Source organism: Eulemur rufifrons, chromosome 15 (assembly GCF_041146395.1).
Source record: "Eulemur rufifrons isolate Redbay chromosome 15, OSU_ERuf_1, whole genome shotgun sequence".
Taxonomy (NCBI): domain Eukaryota; kingdom Metazoa; phylum Chordata; class Mammalia; order Primates; family Lemuridae; genus Eulemur; species Eulemur rufifrons.
Window position 1 is genome coordinate 15,328,308 of NC_090997.1, and position 15,823 is coordinate 15,344,130.

A 15,823-nucleotide genomic window follows, 5' to 3' on the forward strand; every position below is an offset into this window, starting at 1 on the left:
TGGGTTTTAGATTAGCACTAGGGCGGCAAAATCCTTGGTAATGCTGGATTGTAGAGCACAGATGTAGTAATTTTAGATAGTTGTATTAGGTTTCTGGTCACTAGTTTTCTAACTTTATAACAGTCTAGTTTGGTTATAAAAGACAGCAACAAAATATAATAATTATAACAAACATCTATCAGCATAATATCTATAGGATTTCTAGCACATAGTAAATAGTTAATAAGTATTGGCTGTATAATCATAATTATACAGTGATTGTATTTCTGCTTCTGTGGTTCTTTTTGGTGTTAATGATATTATAGTTTTGCTGGTTGCTATAATCCTACTACACTGTAAGCTTCTGAAAAGCAGAGGTCAAGTCTTATTTGCTGTCCAAGTGCCTAACAGAGGGCCTAGCAGGCAGTCAGTGTTGAATACATGTTTGTTGAATCAATGAATGAAACAACAGAATATCAGACTTGTGGTAATAATAAACTATATTACAATTAGGCTGTATGCTAACATCTTACTGGCAAAAACCAGCTTGTCTTTGTGTATCAATTTCCCCCTTTAAAATCTGTCCAGCTTTTGGGGGTGATGGAAATGGTCCAGGCCACCACCATCTCTCATCTGAATTTTGGCAATAAACTCTAACTGGTCTGCCTGCCCTTTTGCCTGCTTTTGCCCTTGCTTCTGCAGTCTGTCCCCAACATAGCAGCCAGAGTGATCCTGTCACTCCTCTGCTCTCAACCCCCAAAGGGCTTCAATGCTACAGAGCTTAAAGGAGCACAGAAGGCACTATGCAGTCTGTACTCAGGAGACTCCCAATCCCGCCACTGTCCCCTCTCGCACACCTGCTGCACCCACACTTGCTACCTTGCCAGTCACCAAACACACCAGGTCCTCTGCGCCAATCCACCATCATCACCTTGGGGTCTTTGCACATGTTCCCTCTTACAGGAAGACTTTTTTGCCTTGTTAATTGTGTATCTTCTTCCATTAGAAATTTGATTTTGTGAGTGTAAGGACATTTGATTGTCCCCTCCACTCCCTACTGTATTCTCAAGACCTAGATTAGTACCTGGCATACAGTAGGCACTCAGTAAATGCCTGTTGAGTTGATAAATACTGAATCCTAGTAGTTTCTAACACATATGGTTACTAACCCAAACTGAGCCAAGTTTAATGATCCATGTGAGTATTCGGTCCCACTGATACTAAGACGCTAACTAGCTGGCATAGTTATTTTGCAGAAAGATATAACATAGGAAGGTGGCATAGATAATTAGTACTCTTGAGTATCTACCTGCCCCCCTACATTTCCTGGGCTCTCTTGTGGCTGGACTGAGGCCATGGGACTAATTCCCATGAGAAATGGAAATTTGAACAGTCGTGGTCTGAGACACTTAAGAGTCACTGCATCTTCTCCATCCCTTCCTTTCCCCAGGACAGCAAACTTAGAAGTGACAGGTGACGTCATGGAATCTCAAGATGAAGGCAGCCTGGGTGCCTAGTCACTGAATAGAGAGCCCCTACCAAGTCATAGGACCTTTCATGACTAGGAAATAAACTTTCGTTGTGTTAAGCCACTGAAATTTCCAGGTTAAGTCGTTACTGCATTATTGCAGCACAACGTGGCCTGTTCTGACTACCAACACATCTGCAGTCATTCTCCCAAAGGGTATATATTAAGCAAATACTTTATACCTTCTACATAATTTTTGCCATGGAAACAAATGTGCTAAATACCAGAGAAGTTGACCCAATCCCTGCTCTAAAAGAACTTACAGTTGGATTTCAGGGATAGGACTAGCACATATAATACAGGGAGAAAGCAAATTGCAGGAACTTTTTAAAATTCTGAAACAATATAAGACAAATTATAAGGGCAACAGGAATCCAGAGATAAAGATTTCAGAGGAGATGAGCTGTAGTACAGTCAGCTCTTACACACAGTTTATAAAACCCAGGTAGGCAACTGGGAAAATTGGCACTGAAGCTCTAAGCTTCTTGGGCTACTTGCAGAGTGACTATATTTCCTTATTCAACATCTTTATTCTTTTCTTTATTTTGGTCAGAAAAAAAGTATGCATACCGCAACTCTTCGAGATTATCTATAATTTTGTTTGATTTTATTTGATCTTATTTCAGTACTATATTTAATTTTAGTACAAAGTTAATATATGATTTCAAAAACCCAAACACAATAGCATAAGGTAAATAAAAACTTGCCTTGTTTCTTTACTGATAATGACTTGCTGAAAGATTTTTTTCCAGATATATTTCTATGCTTGAATACATGCACATACACAATATACCCACATAAACACAAATACACATAAATATATACACTTACATACTTTTACAATTTGTTTATAAAACTTCATATTATATATTCAAAGTGCTTTTGAATTTGATAATATGTCGTAGAAATCTTTTCATGTCAGTACGTAGCACTATAATTTGTCTTTTATTTTAAAATGGCACTAGGAGTTGCTCAAAAAAAAAGGTCATTCACTACAGGAATAATGATATTGCTAACATTTGGAGGCTTATTATGTGCCAAGCATTTTCCACAGTTCCTGGAAAAAATTATCCTATTTAATCATCACCAAAACAATCTGTGAGGGGTGTTTAATTATCCCCATTCTATTGATGAGGAAATTGAAGCAAGGAGAGTTTAATTGGCCTGTCTGAAGCACACAGCTAGCAAGTGCTAGAGGCAGGGCTTGTATCCAGAATGTCTGAGTCCCTGCCTTTAACTAAAACTTACCAACCTGAGTGGTATCAATCTCTGTTTGCTCTAAAACTGTAATTTTCTAAAATTAATGAACAGAACAATCATGATGCTAAGGTATTCAGAAACTGCTTTCTGGATTGAAAGGATGACTTGAAGAGTTAGAAATTATTCTCTAAAGAGATGGGAGTCTCATTGTTCTTGTCCTATGTTATATGTGGAGCAACACGTTGAGACCCTTGGAAACTGCACAGGACTCTGGATGAATCCAGAGAAATAGCTGCTGCGTTTTCCAAATAAGCAATAGAAGAGGTTGACCTGAAGCCAAGCTATGCGCTCACCAGCTTCCACGATTAACTCTCTGTTATATTGTCACAACTTGGTTTTTCATCAAATAACATCATCTGCATAAAGTATTTAGAGGAGCACGAGCAGAGGGCTTTAGAAAATTCCACCTCTGATGTTTACAGCCTGTGAAGGAATAAGGGGAGTGTCATTCAGCCCATGTGGAAGATCGCTGAGGATGAAGAGGAGAAAAAAGAACACATAAGGGAATTAACAGTGATTTGGGGGAACATTAACCCAAAGGTTAGCTTGCCCACAGCTCTTTGGTATTCATCACACTTTTCCCATCAATAACCTCAGAAAGAGTTAGAGACCAACTGCTGGCAGGGCTTCCCCACGTCCTCCAAGCAGGGCTGGGGTGCTCTGCCCTCCCCGTGTTTCCTAACAGACCAGTGCCAGGGCCATCACCTCCAGTCCACATAGTAGGGCAGGGCAGAAGGCAGGCCAGGTGAAATGGCATGCATGGGTTCCCAGCCTGAGCTTGCACAAGCTACAGAGGTTCTTGGGGAGCCTTTGAACACACTGATTCCTGAGACCTACTCCAGACCTACTGTCCTTAGGAGGCAGGCCTGGCCATCTGCATTGTAGCTCCCGGGGGCTTCTGAAACAGCCAATCCCAGAAAGTAGTGTTTGCAAAGTGCTGCAATGGAATAAGAGTATCATTTTCTTAGAGTTTTTCCACTGGCCTATCATAGGTGATATCTGATCTCATCCTCAAAAGTAATAATCTTCTAAATAATTTAGTTATTGGCTGACTTATTCATTCATTTGTTCATGTATTCATTTTCTCAATTTTAAGAGTGTCTGTGTATCAGTCAGTGTGTTTGGTATAAAAAGATTTTCTAAACAGACGTGATTTTGTCTGTAGTGAGAGGGACTTTCACATAATTATAATCAAGGCTACAGCAGATTATTTACAAGTATTAGCAGGAATAAAGAGAAACGAACTTAGCAGCTCCATTTTTCATTTTGGGAGATGAAGATGAATGAAACACAGAAAAGCTTTGCAACCCACCTGAGGTCACACAGCACGCCTTTGGCATGGGCAGGACTAGCAGGCAGGGCTTCTTTGACTCCAGTGTGCTGAGTGATAGAAGGGCCCAAATGAGATCCCTCCCCTCTCTCCACCTTCCCAGTGCCACACACTTCCTCGCCCTCCCTGACTGCCTCTGGCTAGTGGCTTGCCAAGACTGTCCCCAAGCTGATGGCAAGACAGCTGTGTCCTGAGCAGTGGACAGTGATCACAAAGGTTCCCTGCAGTCTGGAAAGGAGGTCTTCTCTGGGCCTGGCTCAGATCTTTTTTTAAACAGATATTTGGCATGTACTTGGTATCTCGCACTCCAGCTATGAAAAACAAAAATGTCTCCAGACATTGTCGAGTGTCCCCTGGAAGGTAAAATTGCCCAGTTGAGAATCACTGAGCTACACAAAGGGCAGGCAGGTTCAGGCAGGGATATAAACCTGACCTGGGAGATGGAACAAAACCAAACACTCAGAAAGGAATAGTGTTGAAAACCACCGCCTTTAAGAGAAGTGTAACCATGAGCCCTCTTGCTAAGCAGGTAGGCTTATCTAACATTATACACAGATGGTTTTTGTTCATTTTTCTTAGGTTTACAAAATGTGGATTCTTCATGAATGCATTCAACTTATGATAAGTGCACATCACCACATTTGTCTCTCATCTTATTCTCCAGTCAGTCTGGTTGGAGATCTTACCCCTCAGACTCCCCCCAATCTCCCCGCCAGAGGCCTCCCTCCCTACAGAGCCCATAGCACTGTCTTTGTTCCCCTCTTATGGTGCTTACTTTTTGCACAATGTATTGTACCACAATAGCCTACACACCAGGCCATCCACTGATAAATCCATCCAGTCAAACATTTCCTAAGCACCATCCAAGTGCCAAGCACTGGGTGCTAAACTCGTGGCTGGCTTCTAGGCACACTAAACCCCATGTAAGGAAACAGAGCAGCAAGGACTCTAAAATTACGGGAAGATTTCAGCCTCCATGAATTTAGTTCAAATATTTTAATCAGAAACAGCTAGAAATGAGTTATTCTCATTCAATATACATGTGAGTTTTATTTTTTTTACACAGTATTATCCTTGAATTACATGTAGAGGATGACGATGATGTAGTGTTTGCAGTGCTTGTGCTTTCTAAGCATCTTCGTCCTGCTTTGGTTAAGTGCTGAGAAGGCATGGAAAAAGCCATAAATTTTTTTAAAGTATAATTTTGGAGTAAGAGATGTTTTAATAGAAGTGGGTTCAGTGCGGGCATAAAGAGGAATGGCCGATTCTGGGGGTAGGTGGTGCCAGAAGGTATGCAAAGCCCTCCTAGGACAGCTCATGCTCCAGCTGACTCGTGAAAGAGGCGTAGTGTTAGCAGACTGACCTGGGTTCACGGGAAGAAGAAGCGAGGCAATGCACATGGGGGAAACGGGGCAAAAGCAGTGTTGTGATGCAGCCAGGAACTGGTAAGATGGGCGGCAGGAGCTGTTAGGAGAGAGCTGTTAGGAAGGAGGCTGGAGGCAAGTGCAAGTGTCAGGATCAGAACACAGGGAACTTTGCATGCAATGCATTTGAGTTGGGACTTTTATCCCACAGGTAATGATATTCCCCATGCGCCCAGCAGTGAAGGCCTTTCACCCACCAAATGTACCATGACTGTTTGTTGTATTAATACAGGAATGACTTCTACACTGCAAGATGGTGTCTGTGTGTCCTTAATCTGATCACACCTGTGTGCACATGTGTACATATGTGTGTGTTGGTGGTTAAGGGAAATGTAAAGTAGGGGGGTTTGGAACCTCAACATGTTCATCGAACACAGCTGTGCCCACGGCAGCACTTAAGCTATATTTGTGTCCTTTGATTTCATGGCAGCCCCTTACTCCCTTGCTCACCTCTCCTTACCAGGTTAAAGTCTCTCCTTAAATAGATAGACCCTGCTGCAACCTGCCCTCCTATTCCTTATAATTGAAGACCTGAAAACATTCTTCTCCAAGGAAAACAGAGAACAATGGGGTTACACTCCCTCTGGAAGCCCTCGTCTTTGCCTCTGATTTGGTTCTGGACCAATGCTCACCCTCTCCTCTCTATAACCATCTCTCTGTCCCATGTTCTGGGGATCTGATCCCTTCATGGTAATATCAGCTTCCCCAGTGCCTCTTCAGCACCTGCAAACTATGCTCACTCCATGCTATTACTTTTCATTTAATTCACATGTTGCTTTATAACATTGAACATCTTTTCTTATCCATTTACGTTCCCTAAATCCAATACCCTTCATCTTTTTAAATTTCCCACAGTTCTGTGTACCTGGTGAGCCCATTTCAATACATTCCTCTGGCTTCTGATCCATTTCTCTAGCTTTACACCTTGTATGAACTGTTTTATTGTTTTATGTGATTTTATTTTAAGCGACTACAATCCTCTATGGAAGGATCATACATTTTAAGTAAATATTGCTAAACGTTTCCCATGGTACTACAATGAAAACAACTCTTCTTGCTTTTCTGAACAAAGCACTACTATAAACGGCCCCAAGTCCCTGGCTTCCTTGGACACTGAATTCTTTTATCTTCTGATGGTCATTGAGATCTCTGAGAGGATGACCACAGAGGCTTCTGAATCTGAACACAGAAGAACAATTTATCAAAAGTTTTTTAACTCTTAAAATTCTCTTGCCACATGTAAGTGCCTTTTTCTCAACCATAAGATATGAGTTAGCCAGAAATGTACTCACATTTTAGAAGTAGGACCCTTTGGACATTCTCTTAGAACTGGAGAATCTAAGGTGGCTGCACTAACACAGCAGTCTTCATAATCATAATGGTATAAAAGTCCACTATACAGCCACCACTACTGGCCAATCCAAAAATATAAAATTTTCTTTGAGAAAGATGTAACTGGCCAGATAGATCAATAACTGGTAAATCAAAAGCCTAGGAACACAGGACTTATGTCTTAAAACTGCAATGTTTATCAAAACAAAGTCAACAATGCCAATGGGTTGATAAATGGATAAATACACTGATTTTAGGAGAGCAATTTGGCAAGCTTTAAATTGTCCATACCCTTAATCAACTTCTTAATTAAATTTTTAGGATTAGTAGAAAAATATCTTATACTGGAAAATAAAACTGCAAAAACTTAATGCACTACAATATTTATTCCAGCTCTATAAGAACCAAACATACACATACACATATCTACAGTGGAAACACCACAAGTATTGGACAGGGCATATCATCAATGGGATTTTATTCAGTTACTAACATGATACTTACAAAGCAATTCTTCATGGTTTAGGAAACTCTTTACAATGCAATGTTAATTGAAAAAAATATATCAAATTGCCATGTAAAAATTCATACTAAAAAGAGAATTAATATATAAAGGGTGATGGACTTAGCGGCATTTTCCCCATTATGTATCACATTTTTTACAAGCAAATGCATTCCTTAACCAATAAATAATTTAAAAAGGGACAGTTAAGTCCCTTTTCATTAAGATCGTGAAAAGTGTTTATGTTTAGTGTGAAGTAAAATGTCATGTAGAGAATTAAGAGAACTATCCAGGATCCCAGATACACGAAAGAGAAGAACAAGAAGCAGCAGCAGCAACAAAATAAACATAAAGAAAGAACAAGTGTTCACAAATTTTATCTTTTTTGGAGAGTTTTATATAGTTAGCAATTAAAGATAATTTTTTTATTCTTCTTTTTCATTTTCTCTATTTCAATACTGCAAATCAATGGGAATATTTACTTTAAAAATCAATAATTTTTTAAATTGTAAAGCTCAAAAATAATTTTCTTCAGTTTTGACCCCTTGAGCACTACTTAGAATATCATCCTGGCAATCAAGAGAACAGCATTAAGTAATATATTCTATTTAAATCCATTTAAAAGTTGATACCACCTTCCTGCCTCTATTCTGTGGACTTCATGTCTCCCACTGAAATCACAGTTCCCTACTTGTCCTTCAACCTCGGATGAGATCACCATATTACTACCGTGACTGCCACTAATCCTGGTTTCCCCCATCTGTCACTGTTAAATACTCATCAGGCATAATTTCCATTTTTGAAACAAAAGACAAACCAAAACAATAGGTGAAATGTCCAGATTCAAGCCTGGAATTTCTATCAAGAGCTGACAAACCATCCAAGTAAAAAACCCAGTCCTGGCAAGAGATTAGGGCAGGTATGCCTCAGCTCTTTTGTTTCTGGTAAAGAGTCAGAAAAGAACACGCTCCTTCACAAGTGTCAGTACTCTCTTTGCCAGTTGCTTTCTGATTAACTTTTGGAATGAGAACGCATGGCAGATTGAATAATGCCCCCACCCCCACGAAAGAATGTCTACATTCTAAACCCTGCAACATAGGGATATGTTATGTTACATGGCAAAGGGGAATTAAGATTGCAGATGGAATTAATTCTGCTAATCAATGCACCTTAAAATAGGGATATTATCATAGATTATCTGGGTGGGTACAATGTCATCACAACAGTCCTTAAAAGTGGAAGAGAATGGCAGAAAAGGAGGTCTGAATGATGTGATAATACATTCTATTTAAATCCATTTAAACGGCGGGCTTTGAAGACGGAGGAAGGGAGCATGAGGCAAGGAATGTGGGTAGTCTGCAGAATCTGGAAAAGGTAGGGAGACAGATTCTCCCAGGAAGGAACACAGCCTTGCCAACACCTGGATTTTAGCACAGTGAGCTCATGTCAGACTTCTGACCTATAGAACTGTGAGATAATCAATTGTATTGCTTTAAGTGACTAAGGTTGTAGCAAATTGTTATTACAACAATAGAAAACTAATATGGGGCACAAAAAGTGACAGAATGAGACTAAAGAACAAATAATAGGCCAATTGAATACCAAATAAAGTCAAAGAAAGTAGTTTAAATATCTCAAAATTGACGCATTACCAGACTGAATGATTGATGAAGAAGATAAAATCTTCTACTTTGGATATCTTATTATACAATAGGATGGAGGCAGGAGAATAAAGCTAGAATATCACCCTATGGTAGTGACTCCCCCAGAAGACACTGGCAATACCTGGAGATATTTTTTGTTGTCACACCAAGAGGGAGAGGCTACTGGAATGTAGTGGGTAGAGGCTGTTACACATTCTGTAGTGCACAGGACATCCCCCGCAACACAGAACTATCCCCAAATGTCAACAATGGGGAGGTTGAGAAACTCTGGTCTATGAGAATGCTGGGCCAACTCTATCCTTGTTTAATGAGGAATAAATATTTGGTTCATTCTGAAACATGCTATCAGGAGGCAGATGCCTGGACACTAAAAGGAAGAATGTTTTGATAATTAGGTCATTTGTGATTTCTGCCACACAAGGTAGAGAATTCCCTGTCATGAGAAGAATTCAAACACTGCTAACTGGCCCCTGCCAGGGATGCTGAAAAAGGGATGGGTGTATGGACGTTTGGACTCTGAGGTCTCATCTTTATCTAAGACATATGATTCTTTTTAAAACCATCCACAAAAAAAATTTCCTGCTCAATACTTGCTAACATTGAAACTAAAAAGGAGAAAAGATAATACCTACTCTATTAACATTATATTCTCTTTACCATATTTGCTAATGGAATCAAAACTTAATCTGGACATTATCTCAAATGTCCAACACTCAAGTGACTTCTGCAGAAGTGTCTAAATCCTCTTATTTGGGGCACAGTAAATACAACTCTTGCATAATCATTTCACAATGTAAGAAAAGAGATAGGGTCAAAAAAGCAAAGTAAGAAACAGTTCCCTATTGTGGAAGTAGTTTAACAGCATAGCCATTGATAAGTACAAATACTGTACTTAAAAGCTGCGAGTAAAATAGAATTCATTGCTTCTACTTCCAATTTTGAAAATTGGAATTTATCTACATCCAATGTGCAAATGTCCGATGTTTGGTGCCCTATATATGGTTCAAAGGCAAAAACGGGTACAAATTATCTAAGATCACTGGGTAGGTTGCTGCCACACTGGGAGTTCCTAATCTTACTCTTTGATTCAATCCTCCAACTCCTGCCTAGATAGGCCAACCTGGCACTGACACCTCAGCTATGGTACTCTCCACAGGCTTTCAGTGAGCTTAAAATTTCTAAAGAATGATTTTCCTAAAGAATAATTGTGGCTTCTCCTTAAAGCAGCAGTCCCCAATCTTTTTGCCACCAGGGATCGGTTTCATGGAAGATAATTTTTCCATGGGTGGGGGTATCGGCGCGGAGTTCAGGCAGTAGTGCACAGCCAGTTCTTAACGGCCGTGGACCTGTACCAGGCCACACCCGGGGGTTGGGGACCACACCCTTAAAGGATTGGTCCCCATAATTTAATTATGGGGACCAATCCTTGAATTATGAAAAACTAAAGCCACAATCAATCCCTACCCTTATCAAATGATACACAAATGAAATACAGCAGAATCACAAGAAACATACATACATACCCCATGTATGTAACATTACTTATAAGAGTAACTAACTGGATCTGCTGAGAGTTGTATGCATAAATGGCTACATGATGGTTAGGTTAAGGTCATGGGTATACTCCTTGAGAAAATCTGCCTTGTGGTAGAATAACAAAATGGTTTAGAAATCTAGCTCTAGTTTCCAGCTGCCAAGGTTTGAATCCTGAATCTGCTACTTACTGGTTTGGTGACGGTGGCTAAGTGTTTGCCCACTGTCTGCTTCCCTTTCCTCATCTGTCAAAGAGGAACCCTGATGATGCAGTTGCTACAGGGATGTGAGCCCTTAGAGGAATGTCATCATTACTCCCAGTCTGCCGTGTAGGTGCAAGCCACAGCGACCGGGTGTGGAGGAGGCTGGGGGACACAGCAAACTGGGGATGAACAAGCAATAGGCTTAGATCCTCTTCCTCGACAGGAACTCAATGTTCATGTCCTCCAAATGGGGGTTGCAGTATTAAACCTGATACATATGCCCCAGTACAGATTAAAATACTAAAAAAGTCTGAAAAATGATAATGGGGCCATAGAGGGAAGGCAGTCTTGGAAGAGCTGTTAGCTCCCTAAGACATCCAAATGCACCAGGGCACCTCCCATGGGCAATGTTAGAAATGAAGCACCATCTCTCAACCTTGACCAACTCACTCGTCTGATGTCTTGTGTACAAACTAAAATGAATAAAGTGAGGACAAAAAGGATGATAGTGTTTACACAGCTGTTAGCAATAATGACAGCTTACTCTGTGCCAGCCACCATTCTAAGCATCTTATACAAGTGAACTCATTTAGTCCTCAGGTCTATTCAATATACAGATGAGAAAATGGAGACAGAGAGGTTAAATAACATGCCCAAGGTCACAGAGATAGGAAATAGCCAACCCAGGATCTGAACCTAGGCCCTGACTCTACAAAAAAGATTCTCAACCTCAGCACTACTGACATTGTGGGCTGATGAGTCTTGGTTGTGAGGGCTGTCCTGTGTACTGCCGAATGTTTAACAGCATCCCTGGCCTCTACTCACTAGATATCAGGAGCACACCCCAGTTGTGTCAACCAAGTATGTCTCCAGATATTGCCAAATGTCCCCTGGTTGGGGGAGAGATGGCAAAAATCCCCCTCAGTTGAAAACAGTTGCTCTCAAACTATATATTGAACAGTTCTCATATAAACTCTCAGGGACAATCTAACTGGAAAATAAGCCCTAAAAGTTAAAAAAAAAAAAAAAAAAAAGAAAAGAGAAAAAGAAAAAGAAAAAAAGAAAAGAAAAAAAAAATAATGGGTTGGCCAAGAAAATTCTAAAGACATCTTAGGTTGTGTAACACAAGTATAACATCTTAGAGAGAGGGAGGCCACCCTCCCACCATATTCTGCACCAGTTAGACCACATCTTATTGAATTGGTGGGGCTATAGGGATTTTAACAAGTGCAAAGTCATACAAAGGGACAATAACCCAACAATAACCAGCATGATGAGGGAACAAGGCAGCAGCAAGTCACACAAGGAGCTGCTGAAGAAATGAGGGACGTTTACTACGGGGAAAACCCGGAGGGCGTGTGACAGCTACAGCTCTGTTCAAAGGTCCTAGACATGCTCTATGTGGACCCAGACCGTAGACCTCCATTAACAGGGGCTTTTCAACAATTAGCATTAACTTCTTCATGAGAGGAGCAGTAAAAGTACAGGTCTGGGGACACCAGCAGTGGTATAGGAATAGGGAGTCCTATATCAGATGAGGGTGAGGGACAGGCTGGATGAGAGAGCCCTAAACCTGAGGTTAAAAACCAAAAGTCTTCAAGGGCCAGCCAGGTAACTTAAATGAGTCAAACAGGCCTGGGTAACAGAATAAGGACTAGCAGGGACTGTGGCAAACTAACCATCCAAGAGGAGGCAACCACCACTCTACTCCAGTTGACTGCTCCCATGTAGGAAACACAGCTCCATGTTACTAGATCTTCTGATGGTTTTCAAGAAAACATTCTCTGACTTTTAAAGGATTGCAACATTTTTAAACATTTTATGAGTCAAACAAAACAGATCTGTGACTCCAAGGAGAAACTGTGACCTCTCCCTTAAAGATGTCCCAACCATCGCTCCCTCCCCCCCGCCACCCTAAGGCACTAGGATAGCAGACATGGCAAAAGAAAAACCATGTCGATTCCAGAACGACTCTCACATTTTGTCTGTAATTTGAATTACCAGACTGGCCACTTCAAGCTGAAATTCAGACACACCGACCCATAAATCATTAATGGGCTCTGGCAACTGAAAATAACCCAGAGACTATTAAGCCACAAGGAGCTGAAGTTTCCACTGCACACAGTGTAAATGAGGAAGGGCCTGTCTTCCTTTAAACAGAGGCATCTTCTAGTAAGCTGCACAAAGTGAGTCAGGAAAGAGAAACAGGATTGCTTCATGGTGGCAGCTGTCCTGTCCCTCAAAAGGGCATCCCTACCCTAGTTAATGAACAACTTCAAAATTCTTCCTGACTGTCTAAAACTTAGTGATCAACTAGGAAAAGTTCAAGAGTTTCCTCTGAGAGAGAATGCCTCACTGAGAGCAAGAATCCTATTCAACTCTCCTCTATAGCCCTCCCCCTGAAATTCTGCTGTCACATACATATTTTCAATGATCTACAGATACCTGTACAGCCATGTCCAGGACAAATGCTAATCTAGCTAAAAATTTTTTAAAAAATTAAAAAAAAAAATTTCCAATTTCCAGCTTCAAATACTTTATTTTTGAATTTTACCTGAGCACATTCAACTTTCAAAATTAAGCCAGCTATTATTTTAGCATTCATTTCAACGCAATTCTATGATGTTGTGTTTTATTGGTAACTTTTAGCTAAAGGTTGCCAGTGCTCTGAACAGAACAAAATGTTTTTTATGTACAATAAATTATGTTTAGTGAAAGCAATAAAATAAATAAAAAGATTGAAATTTATTGGAACAAATTTTAAAATAAAGCCCAGGGAATTCAATGTGACACAATATTAGCAAATAACTATAGTAATAAAATCTTACATTACCGTTGAGCCTATTCAGTAACTTACTGGGTTTAACAAGTGGGCCAGGTGTAGCAATGTCATCCCCATTTTGTAGATGGAGAAATTTGAGACAGAGAAACGTTAAGTAACTTACCAGGCTACCTCCAAGAAATAGCCAACACCCCTCTACTGCCCCTCCACAAGGTGACCATCAGTGAACTGGAGCTCTTTCCTTATGTCCCCTCTTCCTCCCCTATAATCCATTCTCTGCACGGCACTCAGTAATCTCTCAAAAAATGTAAATCTAGTGTGTCACACCTCTGCCTTGAACTCTCTTTTGATTTGCTACTGCACTTAGAATAAGATCCAAACTGTTTAGCTTGGCCTACAGGCTCTGCCTGACCTAGCCCATGCCCCTCAACCTCATTCCTCGAACTCCCCTCCTCCCTCACCTAACTCCAGGCACACTGGCCCTCCAACTGTGCCTCCAACAAACCACTTGTCTCTGGGACCAGGACTTCTGTGCTTGTGATTCCCTCTGCCGGAACTGTCTGTCCATCTTCCTGGGGTCTCATCTCAAGGCCATCTCTCAGAGAGTCCAAAACGCTGGGCCCCTCCCACCTGTGCAACACACACACACACACACACACACTCATAAAACACTCTACCATAGCACTCTATATGCTTCTGTTCTCCTTCAAAACATTTCCCACTATATGAATTCACCTTGCTCAGCCTTGGCTTCGAGAATGGGAGCTCTATGACAGCAGAGGACGTAGCTATCTTACTCACCACTCTCCACTCAGTGCCTGACACACAGGAGCTGCACAATAAATATTTTCTGAAATGAATGAATGAGTGAGTGAATGAACATAGCTACTACTAGGAGTCAGCCAGCCCAGTTCATTCAATGACTACCTATTATTATAGTAGACTTTTTCTTTCTCCTCAATCACTAAGTTTATTTAAAAAACGACACACCTATAATGATTAGCCTGTTTCTATTAGCGTGTTATGCGTCACTCCCATAAAATCGAGCACAGTAACAGGTGACTGGCTTTATAAAGAAAGGCAGTAAGAACCCACCGCTCATGTCCTCGAGCCACAGAGCATCCCCAGAATTCTGGAATGATGTTCTTTTGGAACAAAGTGTTCCCCTTCAATTTCTCTTCACTCAATACTTTCTCTTCAATGCTTTACGTTTATGGAAATTTCTCAACGTTTTGAGGGTTTGGTCAGGCTCATTATCAGGGATCTTGAAAAAAAAAAAAAACAGGCTTAAGATGAATCACAGTAGAAATAACCCGATGATCACCTTCCTTTCCAGGAAAGATCCATCTGCCGAGTGTCAGGGAAAGGAATATAGATTAAATGGACCCCCAAACTCCATCTGACATTCCCAGGGCTCCCACTCCAGTTGCTCGGGTACCCAATTTGCACTTTTCTTAATGCTCTATGCTGAGAGCCTCCAGAGGGTGATAAATTGTGTTCTGCAAATGTGACGGGGTGAGGGACTGCAGTGGGGGCCATGCCTGTTCCTCAGGACTAAAGTGCAAAGGGCACAGAGAAACAATGGCGAGGGAATGAGGAACCAGCTGCCCAGGGTTCTGTTTCAGGGAAAAGTCCCGCAGTGCTGGGCAAGGCCTCCACACCTCAGAGAGGATTTTTCAACTGTAAAATGTGTGGCTGAACCAGATTAACATTCTTCCTCACTCTGCTGCTCCTTCAGTCTCAGTGGCATAACTGCCAGTGACAGTCTGTGGTGACAGGCTGTGGTGCCAGCCTGGAGTGTGTAGGGCTCAGTTCCACGAAGAGCATCATCACGTGGCCAGGAGCAGTTTAGGGAAAGCACCCTCAATGCCCGCGTGCAAGGAGCAGGCATGCTGGAAAATGCCAAGTCAGTGGGCTCTCACCACCTTCTGCAGGGCCACCAGAACCTCCTCTGGGAAGAGACCTGCCTGGGTGCTGGCAACTCAGCAGTGCCTCTTGGCCAGAAGGCCACCTCCTTCTTGGTCAGGCGGATACTTACTACCCAGATCCCCAAATTCAATGTCAGCCCAAGATTTGGTCCTGGGCCTCTTGGGGCTGCCAGCACCTCAGAGGACTCATTCTCCACCTCCTGCTCCTCCACGAGTCTCCCAGCTCAGCATTCTCACTGGGGTCAAAGGTAATGTGTGCAAGACTGATTTGTTCACAGGTCCCTCCCAAACCTGACTCCGTGTGCCTTTAAACGTAGCAAGCTCCCGTTTATGAGCGACACACCCCTCTCCTTCCTCC

The 15,823-nt window shown here is 41.5% G+C and overlaps 1 protein-coding gene across 5 annotated transcripts in view; it reads right to left on the minus strand.

Annotated features, from left to right (window-relative positions):
• Positions 1–15,823, minus strand: part of PLA2G7 (phospholipase A2 group VII) — a 32,449-nt gene that overhangs the window by 15,752 nt on the left and 874 nt on the right. For 2 of the 5 annotated variants that reach the window (XM_069487283.1, XM_069487282.1), the window contains exons 2-3: positions 14,633–14,801; positions 5,461–5,561 (exon numbers count right to left, since the gene is read on the minus strand). In XM_069487283.1, the coding sequence (XP_069343384.1) occupies positions 5,461–5,497 (37 nt within the window). In that variant the 5' untranslated portion in view covers positions 5,498–5,561; positions 14,633–14,801. Of the gene's footprint in view, positions 1–3,060; positions 3,237–5,460; positions 5,562–14,632; positions 14,802–15,823 lie in introns of all 5 variants that reach the window. The other 3 variants (XM_069487279.1, XM_069487280.1, XM_069487281.1) reach the window with 3 other exon arrangements.